This window comes from Uranotaenia lowii, chromosome 3 (assembly GCF_029784155.1).
Source record: "Uranotaenia lowii strain MFRU-FL chromosome 3, ASM2978415v1, whole genome shotgun sequence".
In the NCBI taxonomy this organism is placed as follows: Eukaryota; Metazoa; Arthropoda; class Insecta; order Diptera; family Culicidae; genus Uranotaenia; species Uranotaenia lowii.
Genome location: NC_073693.1, coordinates 94,301,935 through 94,322,570, shown reverse-complemented (window position 1 = coordinate 94,322,570; position 20,636 = coordinate 94,301,935). Strand labels below are relative to the sequence as shown.

Here is a 20,636-nt window from a genome sequence, read left to right as displayed (position 1 = left end):
AAATTTTGGCTTATGCACTTTATAAAATGTACTTTGAATAAAATAAAACTAAATACTACTATTTACAATTTCTATAGGCTCATTACATATGACAACAAACGAATTCGGTTCTGACATTCCTCTCACTGTATGCTCACTTGGTCGCTTTATAACGTTTAGCCCAACAGATTAATCTGCCATAAATAAATCCCAATTATTTGGTTAACATTTTCAGCATTTAATCGCAATACTTGCGTATATCCCAATATTTTTGGTTAAATCGCAGCTTCATAAACATATTCCGTAACTTTCCCAAACCTAACTGCGAGAGTGCTTCTAATTCCATCAAATCTTTTGGACAGCGAAACCTCTTAATAGCTTTTCTCATCTTCTCTTGATATGCAATCATCTTGCATTGACCCGATAACAAATAATTATTTGTCCGCAACTAAATGTAAAAATCACTTTTACATTACTTATTCAACACCGAAAGCAAAAACTTTTCGGCCAAAAAAAACGTAACGCTTCAGCGACTACCGCCCAACCCTAACGAACCGCACGCATACAACGAACCAAAGCGAGCCATGAGTGAGAAAACAAACGTCAAAACAACCAAAACCGTCGCGCAAAGTTTTCGCAAGATGCGAATTTTCAACAACTCTGCCGATTTTACCGTGCTAATTGGAATGGAGCTGCTACAATTCTACTAGGAAAAGGCGATGCATACAACAGGTAATTGAACAAATGTACTTAATCTGCTTTAACTTTCTTTTTTAGGTGAACGAAACGGAAAACGAAAACTTCGAACACCGAAAAATTTGGCTGTACTCAGGCGACTGAGATTCCTAATCACCTGAAATTTTGGATGAGGTTGGTTTTTCGTTCTCTGGTAAGTTTTGACTACTTAACTAATTACTTCTTCAACTATTTTAGCAGCAATACAACAAAAGAGGTTCCTAATTGATGCCGAGTTCCCTGAGGAAGGCAATGAAGGAAGCTGACAGGATGAATACCGCAGATGCCAGATCGGTTTCCTCCCAAGTGAGGTCCTACTGGCAACTGAGTACCCGACCTATCAATTCCCTTCACTACGGATCCCCAGAGAAGTTAGGCATGTCCTTGAGGAAAAGAAATTTGGCTACAAGGACTCCAAGTATTGTTCCCGCTTAACTACGCCTACGCTTTTTGCTCTGTATGCTTCTAGCCTTAGCAAAAGTGTGCCCTAACTGGCCTCTGGCGAAGTATTTCCGCCGTAAAAAGGATGTTTTTTTTTATAATCGCTCAACCACTTAAAAAGAAAAAAAAAAAACTTAAATCCAAATTCTACAAGCAAAATTTAAAGGCTTGTTTAACCAAAAAAAACTAAAATTAAATTTAATATTTTACTTATAAGTACTCGATGTCTAATTTAAGGAAATTTTGTAAACCTAGTTTTAATCAGAATAGGGAAAAAATATTGTACAGAATAGCTAACCTAAGAAAAAAAAACAAATTGTTAGATTAAGGTAAATTGAGGAAAAAAAAATTACAACATTTTAAGTACTAACATAGTATGTAAGAACCATTGTGCACTTAAAAACTAACATAAATTGAATAGATTTTGAAAAGAAAATAATGGAAAGAGCTAAATGAATATGTACAGGTTAAGGTTAGGGAAAATATGGCTTCGGCCCGATTTGCGAGCTCTTCTCATTTCTATTTACAATATTTACATGGTTTTAGGTGCTGTCATCTTATGTTGTTTTGCGTAGGAGTGGTTTTAAGAATAGGGAACTGCGAGTCTTTCCGTCTTAGCTATTTTCCAGACATTGTTGCCCTGGCCCGATTAACTATGGTTGCTCAACATTGCTCTCGAGGGCTTCTGAGTCTTAGGCGATCAGCGTCCGGATTTCCCCACACTCGGACTCACGCTTTTCTTCCAATAAGTACTGCTCATCAACGCACTCAGGCTCCGAGTTTCTGGATAGGTAGGTCATCGTTCTCCGGATTACCGTCGAACTCGCTCTTGCTTCTGGTCGGGGGGAAGGCTTCTCGTCAACGATGAATGGAATTAGATAAGATTTCCAGATAATTAACTGATCGAATTCCAGCAACTTAAAAGGCTTTCCTCCAGTAGATAGAAATGTTTTGTGGTAGGATGCTAGGACCTATAAGTGTGGATCGATATTTTGAACAGTCCAGAGTTGTTTCACTGAACCTTCGTCATCCTAAAATTTAGGGATTCATAGCTGAAGTAAAATCTAATTAGTTGAGGCAAATTTCTTAAGGTATTTGCAATTGAAAATTCCCAATCTCTTGCCCTCAGGACTTTCCAAATCATAGCAGTGACTCCCAACCACTCTTCTCACAATTGCTTGGACAAATTTTGGGGCCAGTTTCCCACAGAAACCCTTCCCTTTGTCGGATTGCTCAGTATTTTTTTTAAGAACTGTTTCTCCCACGCTGTAGGTTGCGCAGTTAGAATTCGAACGCAAATTGTAGTCACCCTTATTCTTGTTTTCGATCGAATGACATTCTTTCGAAAGTTATGCAATTTTGTATTCTTATTTTCGTTCGAACGAATGAGAACAGTTCGATCTTTCGAACATCGTTCGTTCGAACAAAACTTTGCATTCCCGTTTTCGTTGGAACGTTTTTCCTCTATGGGCCGACAAACGCGAGTCTGATGCTGCGAATAGTGCGCGTTTGTGGAGTTGAGAACAGTTTGGATTCAAAATGAATTATATATTGTAAGTTAAAATACTTTATTTCAAGTATCAAAAAGCAAAATTGTGTGGTTTGAAAAAAAACTTATTATTTGATTCAAAATGCACAACTTTATTTATAAATTAAACTTGTCAGAACTATGCGCTTTCTCAATCCTTTCAACAGCACAAATAGCACCAGGGCCTTCATTATCACTGGCTGGCATAAAGGTACCTTTTTGTGTGGTTCAAAATTCTTAGATTTGATCGAACTGACCCGATTGTTGACATGTTTGCCAGTGTATGATGGATTCAAAAGAAGGATAAAAATTATTAATTTTTTACTGAGAAATTTTGCAAAACAGAAATGTAAGATTCGAAAAAAAACATTTTTATTAAACTAGGTATTTGTTTTTTTTTTATCAGAGTTCTGCAATTAGTTCTGAAACTTCTCTCCTTCGTCGAAGCAGCACCCTCACCACCGAGTGGTATCGGCTTCGCCTCTTTGAATAATCGAAACCATCGAAACAGTCCCAATCTCATCCGGCCGCGGCTGCTGCTGCTGTCCCTGTTGTGATGATTCTGGATGCTTTGTTGCTACGTGGTCACGTACGGCGCTTCCGACCAACTCCAGCAATTCACTCGCCAGGAAACCATTCCGACTCGTTCCACATATATGCCTTTTCTCAGGAGCCGATGAATTCGACTAGCCGGAACTTGAAGCGGTCCCGACGTTGCCTTTCCACCTGATCCGGTCCGGTCATGGTAATGAATTTCGGTCTTTTACGTGCGCCGATCCGACAAGTCAAAATTTCACTACATTACAAATCAACAGTTGTTTACATTGTTGGCCCGTGATTTTGACAGATCTCTGGACTTCGAAATCTAAAATTCATCTGGTAACACCAACATCGAACGTATCGCGTTCGAACGAAAACAAGAATACCTTTTTCGAATTCGATCGAAAGTATCCGTTCGAACGAACGACAGATACGCCGTAAACAAGAATAAGGGTGAGTAACTTGCATGTTTCTCGTACGCAGTTTTTAGGTTCTTCCGGACGTCGTCGAACAATTGGTCCCTTTCTTCTTTACCCAGTTGACCATCGTTGTTACCAGGAGCATCTCTTAGCTGGCGATATTCTTGTCCATTCGACACTTTATTTCTCCCAAACAGTAGGAAATAGGGGGTGTAGCGAGTGGCCTCGTGCACCGAATTTCGAACCGCGTTAGCAATGGCCTGAATGTTGTTTGCCCACTCTTTATGCTCCTTCTTTATTGAGGCTCTTATGGCTGTCGTTATGACTCGGTTGACTCGTTCCGAATCATTCACCTGCGGATGGTAATAGGGAGTCTTCCAATGAGTTACGCTATATTTAGATAAAAGGTTTTCAAAGGTGCTCGAAACAAATTGAGATCCATTGTCGGTTAGGATGACCTCAGGGACTCCGAATAAAAGGAATATGAATGTTTCTACGAATTGGCTTAAGGATTCTGCTGAAGCTTCCCTGAAAGGTTGAACTAGGATAAATTTACTGAACAGGTCGGTGATAACTAGGAGGCATGTATTTCTGTTCTTCCCAGAAACAGGTAGCGGTCCTACATAATCCATAGTTAGAAATTGCCAGGGGTATTCTGCTATTTTCTTCTGGCCTGCCATAGGAGGAGTAGCATTTTGATTAGAAGCTTTGCTAGTTTGGCAAATCAGACATGTTTGACAAAACTTCTTGATGTCTTTCCGCATTAAGGGCCAGAAGTATCGCTCTTTCACTGCTGCTAGCGTCTTCTCAGTCCCTAGGTGAGCTTGGTCGTGAATGGTTTGAATGATTTCTAGGTGCTCAGCTTTCTTCGGGTATCTCTTCCACTGGAATCTCGGGTCCTCAATTCGTCCTTCTACCTTCACATATTTTAAAATACTCCCGTCTACCACGTGAAAGTCAGGGTAGTCCCCAGGATTTTTGCAAATTTTCTCCAACAGTTCTTCATACTTTTCGTCCGTAGGTACAGACTGAATTGCTTCCACCGATCTGGACAAGCAATCCGCAAGGATGTTGTTACGTCCTTTCCGATATTCTAGCTCTATATCGTAGGACTGGATTTTAAGGGCCCATCGCAATAGTTTGGCATTGCCCGTTCCTACCCCCATTGTGAAGAGCCACGTTAAACTTCTCGCATCCGTGACTATCTTAAAACGTGTCCCTTCCACATAATGACGAAAGTGCTCTATAGCAAGTAGCACTCCGAGGCATTCTTTCTCAACAGCAGCATATTTGCGTTGCGTACTACTCAGTTTTTTGCTGAAGTAGGCAATGACGCGAGGTTCTCCTTCAATGTGCTGAATCAACGCCCCTCCGACAGCATTGTCGGAAGCGTCTGACTCGATGACAAACGGATGGTCGAAACTAGGATTCCCTAAAATCGGAGCTGAAACTAAAGCTGACTTAAGTTCGTTAAAGGCTCCTTCCGCGGCTTCGGTCCACACGAACTTCTGCTTACTTTTCTTAAGAAGATCGGAAATCGGTGTTACTATCCGGCTGTACTCTTTTATAAAACGCTGGTAAAAGCCTGCAAGACCCAATAGTCTGCGGATGTCTTTTACACTGCGTGGTCTAGCATAATCTAGAATAGGCGCAATCCTGGAATTGTCGATAGCAACCCCCTCTTCAGTTAACAAATATCCTAGGTACGAGACTTGCTTTCGACAAAATCTGCTCTTGTCTAGCGATATGGTTAGATTTCCCTTGTTGAGTCTCTCTGCTACTAATTTTAGTAACCTCAAGTGTTCAATGAATGTCCGTGTAGCGATGACAATGTCATCCAAGTACACGAACACCTGAGGCTCCAGGTCAAACCCTATGACCCGATCCATCAGCTTGTTCATGCTGAAAGGAGCATTACAGAGGCCGAAAGGACATACCTTAAAACGCCATAAACCCTTCGAAGTTCGGAACGCTGTGTAGTCACGCGATTCCTCTTTCAGTGGGATTTGAAAGTACGCGTCTTTCAAATCCACAACTGAAAAGAATCTCGCCTTTCCAAGTTTATGGAATATGTCTCCCATCGCTCTCATGGGGTAAGAGTCTTTTTTCGTCCACGCGTTAACTTTACGGAAGTCCAGACAAACTCTGAGCTTGCCATTAGATTTACGCACCGGAACTAGCGAACTTGCCCATTCGCTTGAGCATTCTTCTATCGCGTCTAACCGTTTATACCTCTCGATCTCGGCATCCATTTCCGCCTGTATCGCTGGAGAGCATTTGTAAGCAGGCTGACGGTGTGGTACTGCTTCTGGCTTCAAAATGATCTCGTGGTACAACACGGAAGTCCTCCCAAGGCGATTTTCAGTAGTCACAGGAAACTGATGAATAACCTTGGCTAGCTGCGCTCGTTCTTCTTCCGTTAGCTCGTGTTCGATCTCCAATGTTTCCGGGGTGGTCTTCGATGGTTCTGGTAACTCTAAGGCCGGAATATCTAAAGTTTCGTCGGGACTGGTCTGCTTCAGGGCTGGTAAAGTCTCAATCGGTAGGATAGTACGCTGAATTCTGTCGTCTGCTGGAATGTCCTCGGTCGTGGATACTGTAGCTACCTTCTCATACCCCCTATCCCCCGCCATCATCGGTTGTATTCCAAACGATCTCCAAAAGTCGTAACCAAGAATTAACTTTCGGCACACCTGAGGCACGACAAGAGTTGGAACAACCTTAGTTATTCCCCTGAACTCTATCGGCAGCTGTACATAACCAAGACACTCGTGCGTGGTCTTGTCTGCTGTAACGATCTTTAATGGGCTTGGATGAAGCTTAAGACCGTTTTTACTAGCAATGTCAGCAATGCTAGTCACGCTGACGCTTGCTCCCGAATCTAGCAGCGCATCGTATGATGTATCGAAGATTTTAACCGAAATATAAGGGCATGTTCCTGTGTGAATCCGAACTTCGCATACTTTAGAAAAAAGATCTTCGTGAATAACCTCGTTGGGAACTATTAGGTTCGCTGGAATGCTTTCGTTCCCCTCTGAGCATCCCAGTGTTAGTTTCCCGCTGTTGCTCTTGTGGAACGTGGGTGTTTATCGCAGAATGTAGATATTACCCCAGGATTCCCACAGACATAGCAAAAGACCTTCTTTTCCTCCCTACATTGCCTCCACAAGTGTCCCTGCTTCCTACAATTCCAACAAAAAGGACCTTCAGAAGCTCTTGGTGCGTGGTGTTCCTCACGTTTCGATGAAAATTCCTCTCGCCTTGTTGAAATTTCCCCTCGTTTTAATGGAGTCTTAGTCTGATCGTGCCTCGATCCATATTTCTCGTATGATCGACCAATCGCGTTAACTTCCTCCTCGACCTCCTCCTCCGAGTACAATGAATCCGGGTCCTCTTCCACCTCGATATTGTGGACATTAGGCCCCTTGGATCCGATCTCCCGAAAATTACGCAATGCTGGATCATTTGCATCGATTCGGCGTGCGTAATATTCCAATTTTTTCAGGTCCTTCACTACTCTGCACGCTAAGCGCGATCTGTAGTGAGGACGCATGTTTTCCCACACCACTTCAAAAAGTTGCTGTTGACCCATTGGTTCAGAGAGCATGTTGTTGAGCCTTTCCAACTCTATTTTGAACGAAAGAAACGATTCATTTCGTTGTTGCTTACAGCCATAGATCTTAAGCTTTTTCCCTCCATCCATGCCGGGGTTTCCGTACATGTAACGTATCTTTTCTTCAAACTCGTCCCAACTTCGAAATTCGTGGGAGTAGCACAAATACCAATCATAAGCATCCCTTCGCAAAATCGTATGAATTCTTTGCAAAAGGACATTTTCCGAGATCCGGTCCATTCGCGCTAGCAACTTAACCTTATGCAAAAAGTCCTCCAGAGATTGGTGGCGTGAAACCCCGTCGAAGGTTAAGTGCCACTTTTCCATGCGTCTGTCGGCGTTTTGAATTTCCGACTCGCTGACCCTTGAGTGAAATCTTTCCCGTCGACCACGCTGCCCTTCGAAAGTTTCCCCTGTTGACGATACTGGATACCCTGAAGCGTTGTTGCTCAACCTGGAATCCTCGAACCCTACGTCCCTCTGCGGATTAAAAGTTCTGTCGAACCCTGAACCTCGTCTCCGTTCCTGAGTAACCACCCTCTCTCGTCTTTCGTGCGCGCCCACGTGTCGAGTCTGTCTACGCCTCGGCCCCCATTCGTCGTCGTCTGAGTCCGATGTCTCCTCATAATCTACGTCTCTCGAAGATCGATGAATCGGTAGTTTCTCGTAGCGACTCGCCACCCCTCTGACGTGTTCTGTTGAAGCTCTTGGTATGCGGTTTCTCATCTCCCTCCCCTCCTCAATGTCACTCTCCTCATTTCCCTGCCTGTTCCTAGTTGACCTATGTTCCCTACGAATCGTAACATTCTCAAACCTATCTCTCTGCTCCAATTTGCCCCAGCCGTCATCGAACTCCTTCCGTCTGAACTGCTCACGTGGCTTTTCCCGCCTCGTACCCTCTGCGTTTTCTGGAGCCTCTGGGCCTCGTTCAGGATGCTGCTGACTAAGTTTCATCCTCGATAACTGCTCTTCCAGTTCTGCGATGCGCTTCAGCATAGCCGTGGACGATTCAGCCTGGTTTGAGTCCATCGTTTGGCTCGGTGCTTGGTTGAAAAATGGTTGCTGGACTAGACTGGTCATAGACCTTTTCCCTCTCGACGACAAAAACGGAGTTTGTGGTGGTGGTGCTGCCCAAAAATTCGACGCTGATGGTGGAGAAACAACGTGAACCCCTTGTGCTAACCCCACCGAATCCCCTGTTGCGAGTCCTGGAGAAATACATCTGTCCTGATCCTCCATCATCGACCTGTCCGCCTCAACCTCTAGCTTTGGGAGATTTTTCTTGACCGCTCCACTAGACTGAGACTTGTTCAGAACCTCTCGAATTTCGTTAGCCAATTCCTTTATCATGTCCCTAGATTGTTGTTCTGGAGCCGAGCATCTTAGCGTTCGCAATAAATAGTGCTTCAAACGCGAGATGCATTTCTCGTCTGGACCATGCTCCAATTTTTTCCGAAGTTCACCTACTACACCCGCAATTCGGTCGAACTCTTGATCAATAGTGTATGGGGGAGGATAATTTCTGTCAACATTACTATCTTCCAGAAACAGTTTCCCAAGTAATCTAATTTTCTTATCGCGATCCAACCTCGTCTCACCCGTTTTACCCCGCAAAATTAATTCATAATCCAACTCCTCGTTCGTTAGATGATCGACCCGAGGGAATTTCGACGTCATTCTAACGGAAAATTGAATGCTTATAAATCAAAAAATAAATTTAATCAGCCAAATGATATAAATTTAAATATCTAGTTCAAATACTTAAGTAATCAAATTATATTAAGCAGATAATAGAAAAATTGTAACTTGAACTTATTGAATACAAAAATAGATTATGCATCAATTACTAACAATACTTTTATTACCAAATCAATATTCGAAAATCGCCTAATGAACACAAATAAATATCGCTCAGAATTTCAGAACATCCTCAACTTGTGAACCAAAGAAATACCAAAAAAATAATTATTATACTGTATCATAAATAAGCCTTAAAGTACATAAATCGTGCATTTTTGATTTATGAAAAACATAATTCCAAAAGAAATATTCTCGAACGCCAAAAACTTAAACCAAATTCAATAAACCTACGATTGGGCGCCAAAATGTAGCCTGCTCTGGTCGGTCCCCTTTAAGCGTATAGCTTTTGCGCCACTCCGTTTCCGGAGACTACACACCACGGTTTGTTTGCCCGGCTGAGACTCTCTTCTGGGCAGGTCCCGAAGATAGTCCGAAATGTTATAAGGACCGATTCAGATAGGCTGACAATGAATGTGGTGTAAAACTCAAGAAAAGATCTTGGACTCACTTCATTAGAATGCCTAAATCACCCCAAGATTCCTAAAAAATATACGGTGAGAAGTCACTCATACCTGAGTTACTCATCATTGGGCCCCAGAAAACTCTAAACCAACACGCTAACGGTCGTGGAACCAGAAAAGCCCAATTCAAATAGACGCACGTGGCGTCGGGCAAGGAATTCGTTACGCGAAAGTGACGAGACATCAAAATTCTTCTACCAAAAACATTTATTAGGAGGCATTAAGAATTGTATTTAAACGTTTTCGTGTGATTACATCGATGTGTGGATTTTTATTCTTAATGGTAAGATAATTTCAAATTCGTGTCGCTCATAATGCATGTGTTATTATTCGTAGCGTGTAATGTACATTAATAATCTTATTAGAACTATCTTCTTCTTATTCTAGCATTTTCCTCCTATTCCAGTGCGTGCAAAAATATATTAACGAAAACTTGAACCGTTGGTGCTAACGGGCCATATCTTCTCCGGCAGAAAAGCGTAACGCTGCCGGCACTCGAGTAAATAGAGATGGGCTGTGTGGGCGTCTATAAATTCTGAAATGTATGCATACTTTTATGCTCCACACAGCCTGAAATTCGTTTTAAGTTCGGATTTTAACCTTTCCGAAAAATCATAATTTTAATTATGCGCAAATTCTAGATGGCGTCATTCATGGACGCTAAGAAAACCCCACGCTGCACCATATAGAGAGCACAGCGTGGTCGATGTCTCGCAGTACGCGCTGCAAAGCCCAAAGAGGGAAAAAGGAACAATGCAATGGTCATCGACTCACCAGAAGATGTCTTATTCTCGGCTCTACTTACAACTCCGGCTCTCGGCTGATCGAATGATGACGTAGCCGACCGGCGGCGATTCGCTCTCGATGATGATGATAAGCTGTGGTAGAGCGTGACGTAGACGGATGGCTAGCAGAACAAATGCTGCTTGCTGATGCTGCTACCCTGGTTGCAGGGCAGAATGTGATGTCGGTTGGATGGTGTGGACCGCGGCGTGGACGATAGCGTGGGTGGCGGCGATAGCTTTCGTCCCGTCGATTCTTCCGTTGATCATCGACAATATCGGTTGACGTATGGTGGAAGGCCTCGTTAGCTGTAGTTTAGGGCGAAAACTATGTTTGGCCATACGGCATAATGGTTAGCCCACGCACGGTTAATGTTCAAGCATATGCACGACTTTACCTGGATCAATTTTCGTGAAATCACGCACTGGTTAACTATGCCCTAATCTAACCAGCTTTATTGGCACTAGCTGGGAGAAAATAAACGAAATTAGCTTCGGAATTAAAATGTTCGCCACTTATGTTACCGTTCAAAAAACTCTAACTTTTTTAAAAGAATTCTAAACGCGATCAACTGACCTCCACTCGCGATAACTGCCGAGATCAAAGTGAACTGCAGCGTGTATCCTCAGTTCAGGGCCAATGACCTCGGACCTACGACCTCAGCGGAAGTACGTCATTTCCCGAGCATTCTTTAGAAATCTTCGGGAAATTTACGAATCTAACGAGCGGCGCGTTTTACATACTTTCTTTGGTCCTATCCGTCTCTTTCCAAAACTTTTCGAACAATTGTCGAAATCGACTGTAAAGAGAGCCATCCTGAGCCACAAATCGACCGACCAGTTGATCGGATTGAAAAAGGGATCGAAAAGAGAGTACATTAAGGCGGATCCAATATAGTTTGGTCGATTTCGAGAATTGGATCTTATGTTCTAAAATTTTCAAACGAGCGACTGCTACACCATATGGGGGGGAGCCGGAAACAATCTCTGCAATCCATCAAGCGCATCTTAGCGGAGTTACAGGTACCACATCGCCCGAAGATGGAAGAATTCAGGAATGTCTTGGTCGAGGTCGAAGTCAACACAAATTCATGGCCGCTCACCAATGTTCCGATCGAGAACGATGCCGTACCTACGCTCAAACCAAACCACTGGTTGTTGAGCAGTTCCGACGGGTTTAAGCTATTGACCGAACCCGATATGACGATCGTCAATTTCCAGCTTCCAAAGAACTGCTGGCCAAATGGACGTGCTATTCGAGAAGGGCAGGTGTGCACCGAAACAATCACGATGGGTGAAGGCGTGTACGCGAAATCAGTTGATAAGCTTGTGGCACTAGATGAGCAAATTAAGGAAGAGTTTGCAGGCTCAGAGACGGAGTCAACAAACTGGGGGGGAGTGTCAATGAACGAGCCTACAGTACCGATGGCATTGAACACACTTCGGTTTTGATGACAGTTCTCGCATCGAGATACTGCTAGGCGTGAGAAGGCGTGAAAAGTGAGAATTATCGAATAGGCGGGAGAATAGTAGAACGTAAACAAAATATCAATTGTTTTCAAAGCGGATTGCAGCTTAGGAAGTTCTCTGTACAATAGCGGATTGTTTTGATTGATGCTAAGAGTTTGTTCTGAATTTAGTAAGGTAGGCCAGTGTAATTTAATGAAGTATGTGCATATTTAACCGAAGATATTAAATCTTAGACAAATTGCGCAATCGGATAGTGGAGGCACAGTTCCCTTGGAAGTACACGAATGCTACATTGCTGTAGCTTATCAGAGGTGAGAAAGTAATGAGAAAGTTAAGAATTGTTAATTTATTAGAAAATGATTGAAGGTGAAGTGACTAGCGGAGGCTACAACAAGAATCTAGACAGGAGCTAGAAAGGAAAAGGCCACTAAACGTAAGCTAGAAAAGGTAATCCAGATAAGATTGGAATCTAATTAAATTTGTACCGTAGGAATTTAAAACTCGCCGAACTTCGAACGAATAAAGGTGTGTTAAAAATTCGGAAATTGAGCTTTATTGTTACCACAATCCGGAAGTAACAATTTTCACAATTACAAATAACTAAATATGATTGGAGATTGTTATTGCTAAAAATCCCAGTTTTGGTTTTAGAATTTGGTTTCTGAATCAACATGGCGATATCAGGACAGTCGCTGTTCTGGACCGCAAAATTACTTTTCCGTTCCAGCTCTGAGGAGTTCGGAGGCGCACACATTTCCAAAATTGCCCGTATGTCCGAGTAATCAAAGAAGTTTAATACATTTCCATCAGCAAGTTCTTTGATTGCTTTCCGGAATGAAACTACCAGTTTTGATCTAGAACTGGAGATATTTACTGATTTGAAAGCTGCTTGACTATCTGAACAGAAATAAATTATGATTTTCTATGTTGAGAAAACACATTGTCTTTATTTTTGATAGATGAGTGCTACTGCTAACCCTTATGATTTTTAATAAGATTATGTGTGTGACTTACAGTTTCTTGGTTTTCTACAACAAAGAACACAGGTTAGAAACTAGTTTGCTTAACCACTACAATACATTCCCAATTCCAAAAGCGACCCCGGCTTCTAGTGTCAACAAGAAGCTAAAATTATTTTTTTATACTCTTACCTGGTTTCTTATCAAACTGTAGGGAACAAGAATCATGATTAGACAGCAGACGCGTTGGACCATGTAAACAGCGATCAACGAAGTTGTTCTGTTCCATGGAAACGATGATTGAAAACAGCGCCAGACCAGAGACGCCATTCAGTTCCGAAAGCAAGATGGTCGTTTGCAAATGAAGCCGTCGAAGTTGATTGGCTGGCTCGGTAAAGTTCGGCAATTCCCAACCTAAGGCCGATGACATAGTGAGTGCGATGCGATGCGAATTGGCGGAAAATTTACGGACGCAGCCTATGCGAACTCGAGCGGCGGAACAAATTGACATCTCCTTCGCCGCGTTGAGTATGTCAGGTTTAAGCGATTCACATACATTTTCATCAAATGTGGTTCACCGCATTGAATCGCATTCACCGCATCGCATCGCATCGTATTCACTATGTCATCGGCCTAAGTGTCTAATCAAGGGTTGTTTTACGGATTTCTGCTTCGAGCTATCTGCCAACTGTTACAGGTTCGATTGATTTCTTTATGAATGATCGAAACAAGTGACACATAGAATCCATAGAGAGACACGAAGATCATGTTCAAGATTTGGGGAATGTTTCTGAGAACTAAAGTTTGAGCTATTAGAATGCTTCTGTATACGGATGATGCCCCAATGATCAAAATTGCTGCTATCGAAATCTGAATCAACACCGCTAAGGCGAGGATACCGAGCTTATCGATTGTTCTCTGCACCGAGTTGAATGTCTTGAGCTTGTCGCACAACCTCTGGGGAATTGATTGCAACTGGCTTCTTTTTAGCTGTATTCCAATGGTGCTTACAAGCACAAAAACAACATCGCTTAAATTCCTTAAACCATAAAACATTTTGATGAAAGGTGCACTTCGTCCAAAAATAAAAAAACGGAGTAAATATGTGAACCAACACGAGCGATACTACGGTAGTTACAGTTAGTACACAAGCCATCACTATTTGAATATATTTAGCGACATTCAGTTTGAAAGCAAGCTCCACTGGAACATCATCAGGATACGGTACTGCTGCGAAAAACTGCCCAAACCAATGAACAGGTTTGATTGTGGGGAACAGAATATGTGGAACAGATCCGTTTTTGTTGGTGAAACAAATCATCTCGATAGCCGGTACCTTTTTAAACAGATTTATCTTTCGTTATTAGGCTTTGTTTTTCCGTGATACTGAAATACGTTGCATTGCATGTGTATAATTACTTACAGTTTATAGTTATAAGGTATACATTTGTTTATTGTATAAGTTGCTTTAAAAATGTGGATGGCGGTATCACTGTGTTAGGTTCTAATCTCTTCTTACTTAATTACATATATACATGCGGATAACCAGACCACTCAATTAAAAATTCAACTTATCTTGTAACCGTATGAAGGTGTTTGTTTTTAAATCACCATTGTTGTAAGGCGCATTTAATTTATAAATATTTGTGAATGCTGTTTAAGTTGTGCACAACTATATCTCAAATCTCGCGTTCAATCTTGGATAGCTCTTCAACGTGTGTACCAATCCTGACCAAATTTCTACCACTATTTAAGTAACAAACCTCAACCGGCTTGCAAATTATGGATATTATCACAGTGGTCATATCACCTCTTATTCACAACTCCTATCTCAACCTCAACGTGGTGCCGGCTGGGATGGGAGTAACCTAAGCGTAAATCGGGTATCCAACCCCAGTGAACGCTTTGGTCGCATGCAATCTGAGAAGGGGGCCACACGCGTCTGTTCTCCAGGTCAGGGGCGGCTCAAACAGCGTCTGGCTCGCAGCGAGCGGCCGAATTTATGAAATGCGGCTCCCGCCAGCTAAGTCCAAGATGGCAGCCCCATCGCGGGATAGGGATCCTAGACTAACAACCTACTGTTTTATTAAATTGTTACGGAATCCGATAGAAACTTTGGCGACCTGGAACTTTGGCGACGACGAAAAAACGGACACGAATTGGAACACGGAACGTTTTAACACTTGCCCAACAAGGCAAGCTGGCTTAAATTACTAGAGAAGCTAGCCGCCTCAAGCTAGAAATTCTGGGACTGAGTGAAGTCCATTAGCCTAACACTGGAGACTACAAGGCACAGTCCGGGCAAGCACTGTGGTACTCTACTCTGGCATACGAGGAGATTACGCTTCTCGGGAACTAGTAGTTGGTTTCCTCCATCGGCCCTCATAAGATTGGAACCGATAAAAGAAAGAATAATCGTAGACAGAACCAGAACAGTGGTTAGAAACCTTATAATGGTACAGTGTTATGCGCCAACTGACGTTGCCGATTTGCAGGAGAAAGAACTTTTACAGTCAATTGAATAGCATGGTTGAGAAAAATCCAAAGGGAGACATTCAAATCCACTTAGGCGACTTCAACACAAGGTTGGCTCCGACAATCAGGACCTTGAGCGCATCATGGGGCTGCACGGTCTATGAACGGACATACATATGTACGAAAACGGAGAGCTGTTTGCATAATTTTGTGGCGACAACAACATGGTGATCAGTGGATCTCTCTTCTCCCATCGACCAGAACATAACTTGGGGTACACACACTTGGGTATCCTGAACACTTGGAATGGCCGAACAGAAAATCAAATTGATCACATCTGCATCACCCGTGAATGGAGAAGGAGCCTTCTTGATGTCCGCAACAAACGCAGACATTGAATCTGACCATCACCTCGTCCTTGGTGAGATACGACTGAGAGTTGCGCGTGTCCAACGGCGAGAGGAGAAAGTCGGATGTCGATAGGACGTCCGCCGGTTAAGGTGAAAAGGGCATACATTGAACAGCTTGAGTTCCGTGCCTCGGAACTGCCGACAGACGGAACAGTCGAAGAACAATGATGTGGAATGAAATTTCTCGCCGTCTTAGTGGTGCAATGACTAATGCAAGAATGCAGCGGAAAGATCGAGCAGGTCAGCTGTTGACATATCGATCAGATCAGCTCAAACGTTGGACTGAGCATTTTGAACAACTCTTCCGAGTCACAAATAGTGATGGCCAACACAACCCGCAGCTCGAAGCGCCAATAGTAAGTCGCATTAATAGCGTCAACTCGGAAAAGCCTTCGCTGGCTGAAATAGAAGCGGCAATCAAAGACGTGAAATCCAACAAAGCACCTGGGTATAGATTGTAGATTGTATCTCTCCTGAAATGCTGGAAGCTGACTATGCCTTGTCAGCACACATGTTGGACATGTCTTTTCGTTGACATTTGGGATACTGCAACATTCCCGGCCGACTGGAAGCAGGGTGTCCTTGTAAAGATCCCGAAGAAAAGAAGAGACCTGACCGAGTGCGGTAACTGGCGCGGCATAACTCTCAAAGTACTCTGCAAAGTGATCCTGAACAAGATACAGAAGAAAATCGACGCTACACTCCGCCGGCAACAAGCAGGATTTCGATACGGACGATCATGTGTGGACCACATCACAACGCTATGAATAATACTGGAACAAGCCAACAAATTCCAGGACTCTCTTCTGCTGATGTTCGTTGATTTCGAAAAAGCATTTGACCGACTGAACCACGAAAACATTTGGGCGGCTCTAAGGCGACGAGGACTCCCAGAGAAACTAGTCCATCTCATCGAAGAACAATACGAGGCACTTTCGTGCAAGGCCCTGCACGACCGTGACTTGTCTGATCCAATCCCGGTAATTGCTGGAGTGAGACAAGGATGTATCTTATCACCGCTACTCTTTCTCATCGTCATGGATGAGATCTTGACTGGATGGATTAACTGTAGACCGAACCCAGGGTTGCCGTGGAACCCTTCGACAACGGAATAACTGAACGACCTTGACCTGGCTGATGATATTGTTTTGCTCACCCAAAGACAACAAGACATGTAGAGCAAACTCGACGACCTCACCGAAAGCTCCAAGGCAGCAGGTCTCAAAGTCAATGTCGGAAAGATCAAGTCGATGGAGATCAACACAGGATATCACTCACTGCGGAATTTCATCCGCGCTTGGTGGCCTGGCAATTGGATCTCAAACGTGGAACTACATCGCCGGTGTCATCAAAGGGCTCTAAAATAGAGATTTGGGAGCGTAAGTGAAGATGGACTGGACATACGCTGTCAAAAGATGTGAACGAGATTTGCAGGAAGGAATCCAGAAGGACATCGAAAGAGAAGCAAACCCAGAAGCTCGCAGTGGCGAAGCCGTGTCGCGGAAATCCGATCTGTCGACGAGAATCTTGAAAGGGACCAAATAATGACGCTGGCTCCGGATCGTCAACAGTGGAGATTTTTTACTACGGCCCTATGCGCCGGAAAGTCGACTCCATGAAAAAAAAAATAAAATATTTCGTGATCACTTTTACAAATTTCGGGGAACATTTGATTTAAAAAAAATCAATATTTACGACGACTCACCTTCCTACGTTTCCGGAGGTCAAATTTTTTTCAAAATGGTTGTCACTTCTCTTCGGTTTGTGATGAACTGCCACCAAATAAGTTTTAACTTTCACACAAATTGAATGACGTTTTCATTCTGATTTAAATCACAGCAGTACAAGCTACACGCTAGGTGAAGAACAAGTTAAAAAAGGATTTTCACTCATCCACTTAGACTTTACGTTAAAATCACGAGTCTATTTTTTGAAAGTAAAGTAATTAGAGGAGGAGCGGGCTATATGCGACTATTAAGCAGAACACTGATTTAATCAAATATCACGTCGAATATGTGTACAAAAACTATATACACGTGTGCAGGCATCTGTTTTCTATACAATGGACTAATTTTTATGTTAAAATTTTCTTCTGTTTCCAAGAAAACGATTTTATTGTAAGTGTTGTCTAAAATACCGAACCTCAAACCGTGCGGGCTAAATGCGCCTATTTATGTTTTGAACAAAATTTCTGTTTTTTGGGCAATATTTCCGTATAATTTCATGGAAACTGCTAGAAAGTAATAATTTCCGTACGACAAAGCTGAAGTTTCATAAAAATCTATGTATATTATAATTTTGTGGAATAAAACAAAAGTTAGGGTTGCCATAGTATGGAGGCAGTTCATCCATGAGAAAAACTTTATCAAATCTGTCTTTAGATCTTCAATTCATTCTTAAGATGTCATTCAGAGCTTAGATTTGAAGGTTCAGTGATAAAAATCATTTATTTATTCTATTTAACCTGTTATTTTAGGATGGAGGCATTTTACAAACATGATGGGGGCATACAAAAACACTCTATTATTCCACTAAATAATCATTATTAATCGTCCATAAAAGCTGAAATATGTTTAATTTCTTAAGTTCATTTGAGTAAGAAACAAAAACCATCCTAGTTTTTGTTTTAAACTTCTTTACGTATAATTTTAAAAAGTCGAAATATTACATCAAAATGTATCAAAACATTGTATGATTCTTTTAATTTTTTTTTGAGTTTATAAATTCATAAAATTCTTTCTTGCCTTATGTTCTAAGTGTATCACCCTCAAAATGCATTGGTCAGATAAGCTGTCTAGTCAGCCATTTCATCAAACAGCCGTAGGGTCATTTAACCCGATAGGCTCATTCAGGAAACCTTTCCCCTACTATAAGGCACCTGGGGCATCGATGTGATGCAAACGCTTAGTTTACGTGAGAAATCCCGTATATTTAACTTAAAGCAGAACATAGGTTATTTTTATAATAATGTATCACTGATTGAAAAATATAATTTTTTTTCCCGGCCAAATACCAGTCAAACAAAAGGTTAAGTGTCTCATCCACATGAAATTTAGGAGTTGGAGAGCCGATTAGACTAGGGTTACCATATCCTACAACGCCAAAAAGAGTACATTGAGAAAAATTTCCAAAAATGTAAGGACATGCGCCATTTACTTAAAAACCATGATGTTTTAGGTTATTCAAATACCGCCAATTTGTTGCGAGATATAAGACTTACATGACAAATGCTCAGAACTTTAAGTTGGATTGTTCAAAGTTTCCGAATTTATGTTTTTTTTTAATAGATGCGTTTTTTCCAGGGATTTTCAGCCTATTGGATGATTCTTCCCATGCGCATTTTTTTTCGTTCTTTGGAAATATATTTGATATGAATATTGTCTACTGTTCGGGAGTTCATTGCATACTCAAAGGTGCTAATTTTGAACGAAAATTTGGTATCCATCCTTTGAAACATTCAACTAATGGAGCAAAACTGAAGTGTTGTACAACGAATGCATAAAAATTTGGATCTCTTGCATTTAGAAGTATACAATCTTCATGTATCGGAAGAAATAAGTTACTTTATATGAAAAAAATTTATTTGATTCCATTCATTTTTTGATCGAAAAAGAGTACATGTACTCTTAAAAGAGTACGTATGGTATCCCTAGATTAGACTCAATTCTTGATTGGTCAGGCCAATTTGACCTATGAGTAGAAACTGGAAACACTATGAAAATAAACGTTCACTTCTTCAACTGACTCTGGTAGAATTAAAGCATGGATCACTACAAATCTGGACGCATTAAAAAGGATCTATTTCGGAGCTCTGTAAACGAAATAAAAATGTTTTGTAATCAAAATGTAGGGTTTTTATTGCACTTCAAAGGAAAAATAAGAAAAAAAATATTCCGATGTTGTTTTGATGAATTTTCGAACTTTTCGTCGAGAACCACTCATCATAGTTTGGACACCCTATTCACTGCCCTCAGCGGCCATTTTTTTCCACAATCTCTTCATCTCTGTTGCATCCCGAGTCGTCCTACCATTCTTCTTCATCTTCTGCTTGACAGTTGCCCAACATTTTTCGATAGGCCGGAATTGAGAGTAGTTGGGTGGGTTGATGTCCTTTTCGACAAAATCCACCCATTGGCCCGATACCACTGTACATACCTCTTAGCTTTAGTGGCAGCTTGCCAAATCTGGCGAAAACTTTACTGGTCCTTTGTGAGATCTAATGTACGAAAAAGAAAACGTTTTTTGAGGCACTCCTCCATGTACATTTCGGAGTCCATGGTCTTGTTTTTCACATAAAAAGGGTTTTCCGTCCGCAGCTGCAAATACCTTGCTAGATCAAACACTTTCTTACCAACTTATCGCAAAAACGAAGTTGAACTTGGCGGGGACATCACCCCGACCAGTGGCTTTGTAAAATTTTTGGCCAGGAAGCCGCCTAAAATCAGATTTTACGATTTTTGAACCAGACCACGTCGGGTTTTTGACGTGGGTGTCCAAAATTAATTTTCGCCTCGCGGCTTCCATTACGTGTAACTTTATTGGAACAAAACGAATCGTTATATAATTTTCAGCACTGATAGATAAAACATTTCCAAACAAAGTACCTATACTGTCAAAACGGATCTGGAATAGATCCGACTACTAGGAGTGCTATGGTATAATAAACAGTGCGTCCAGATTTTGGATGATCCATGCTTTATGTATTGGTAAAGGGCTCAGCTGGTAAGGTGGGTTGATAAATAATTCAATTGCAATTCTTTGGGTGCACCTTTTATAATTTTCTGGTCAATGACAAATTGTATAAAAATAACAAAAAATACCTCTGCGTTGATCAAGCTGTTCGGCACCACAATGATGAATACGTATCCAACGCGCAGAATCATATGGACAGTCACCATGGTAGTTTGTCCACTCCACTTGTTGATGGATTGGTACAGTATCAGACAATCGATGTTCAAGCTGGC

At 41.9% G+C, this 20,636-nt stretch overlaps 1 protein-coding gene across 1 annotated transcript in view; it reads right to left on the bottom strand.

Moving 5' to 3' along the window:
- LOC129755446 (gustatory receptor for sugar taste 43a-like) overlaps positions 1-20,571 on the bottom strand; it is a 59,377-nt gene extending 38,806 nt beyond the window's left edge. Inside the window, exon 1 of the mRNA XM_055751946.1 lies at positions 20,493-20,571. Coding sequence (XP_055607921.1) covers positions 20,493-20,570 — 78 coding nt within the window. The 5' untranslated portion in view covers position 20,571. The remainder of the gene's footprint in view (positions 1-20,492) is intronic.
- Positions 20,572-20,636: the final 65 nt, after the last annotated feature.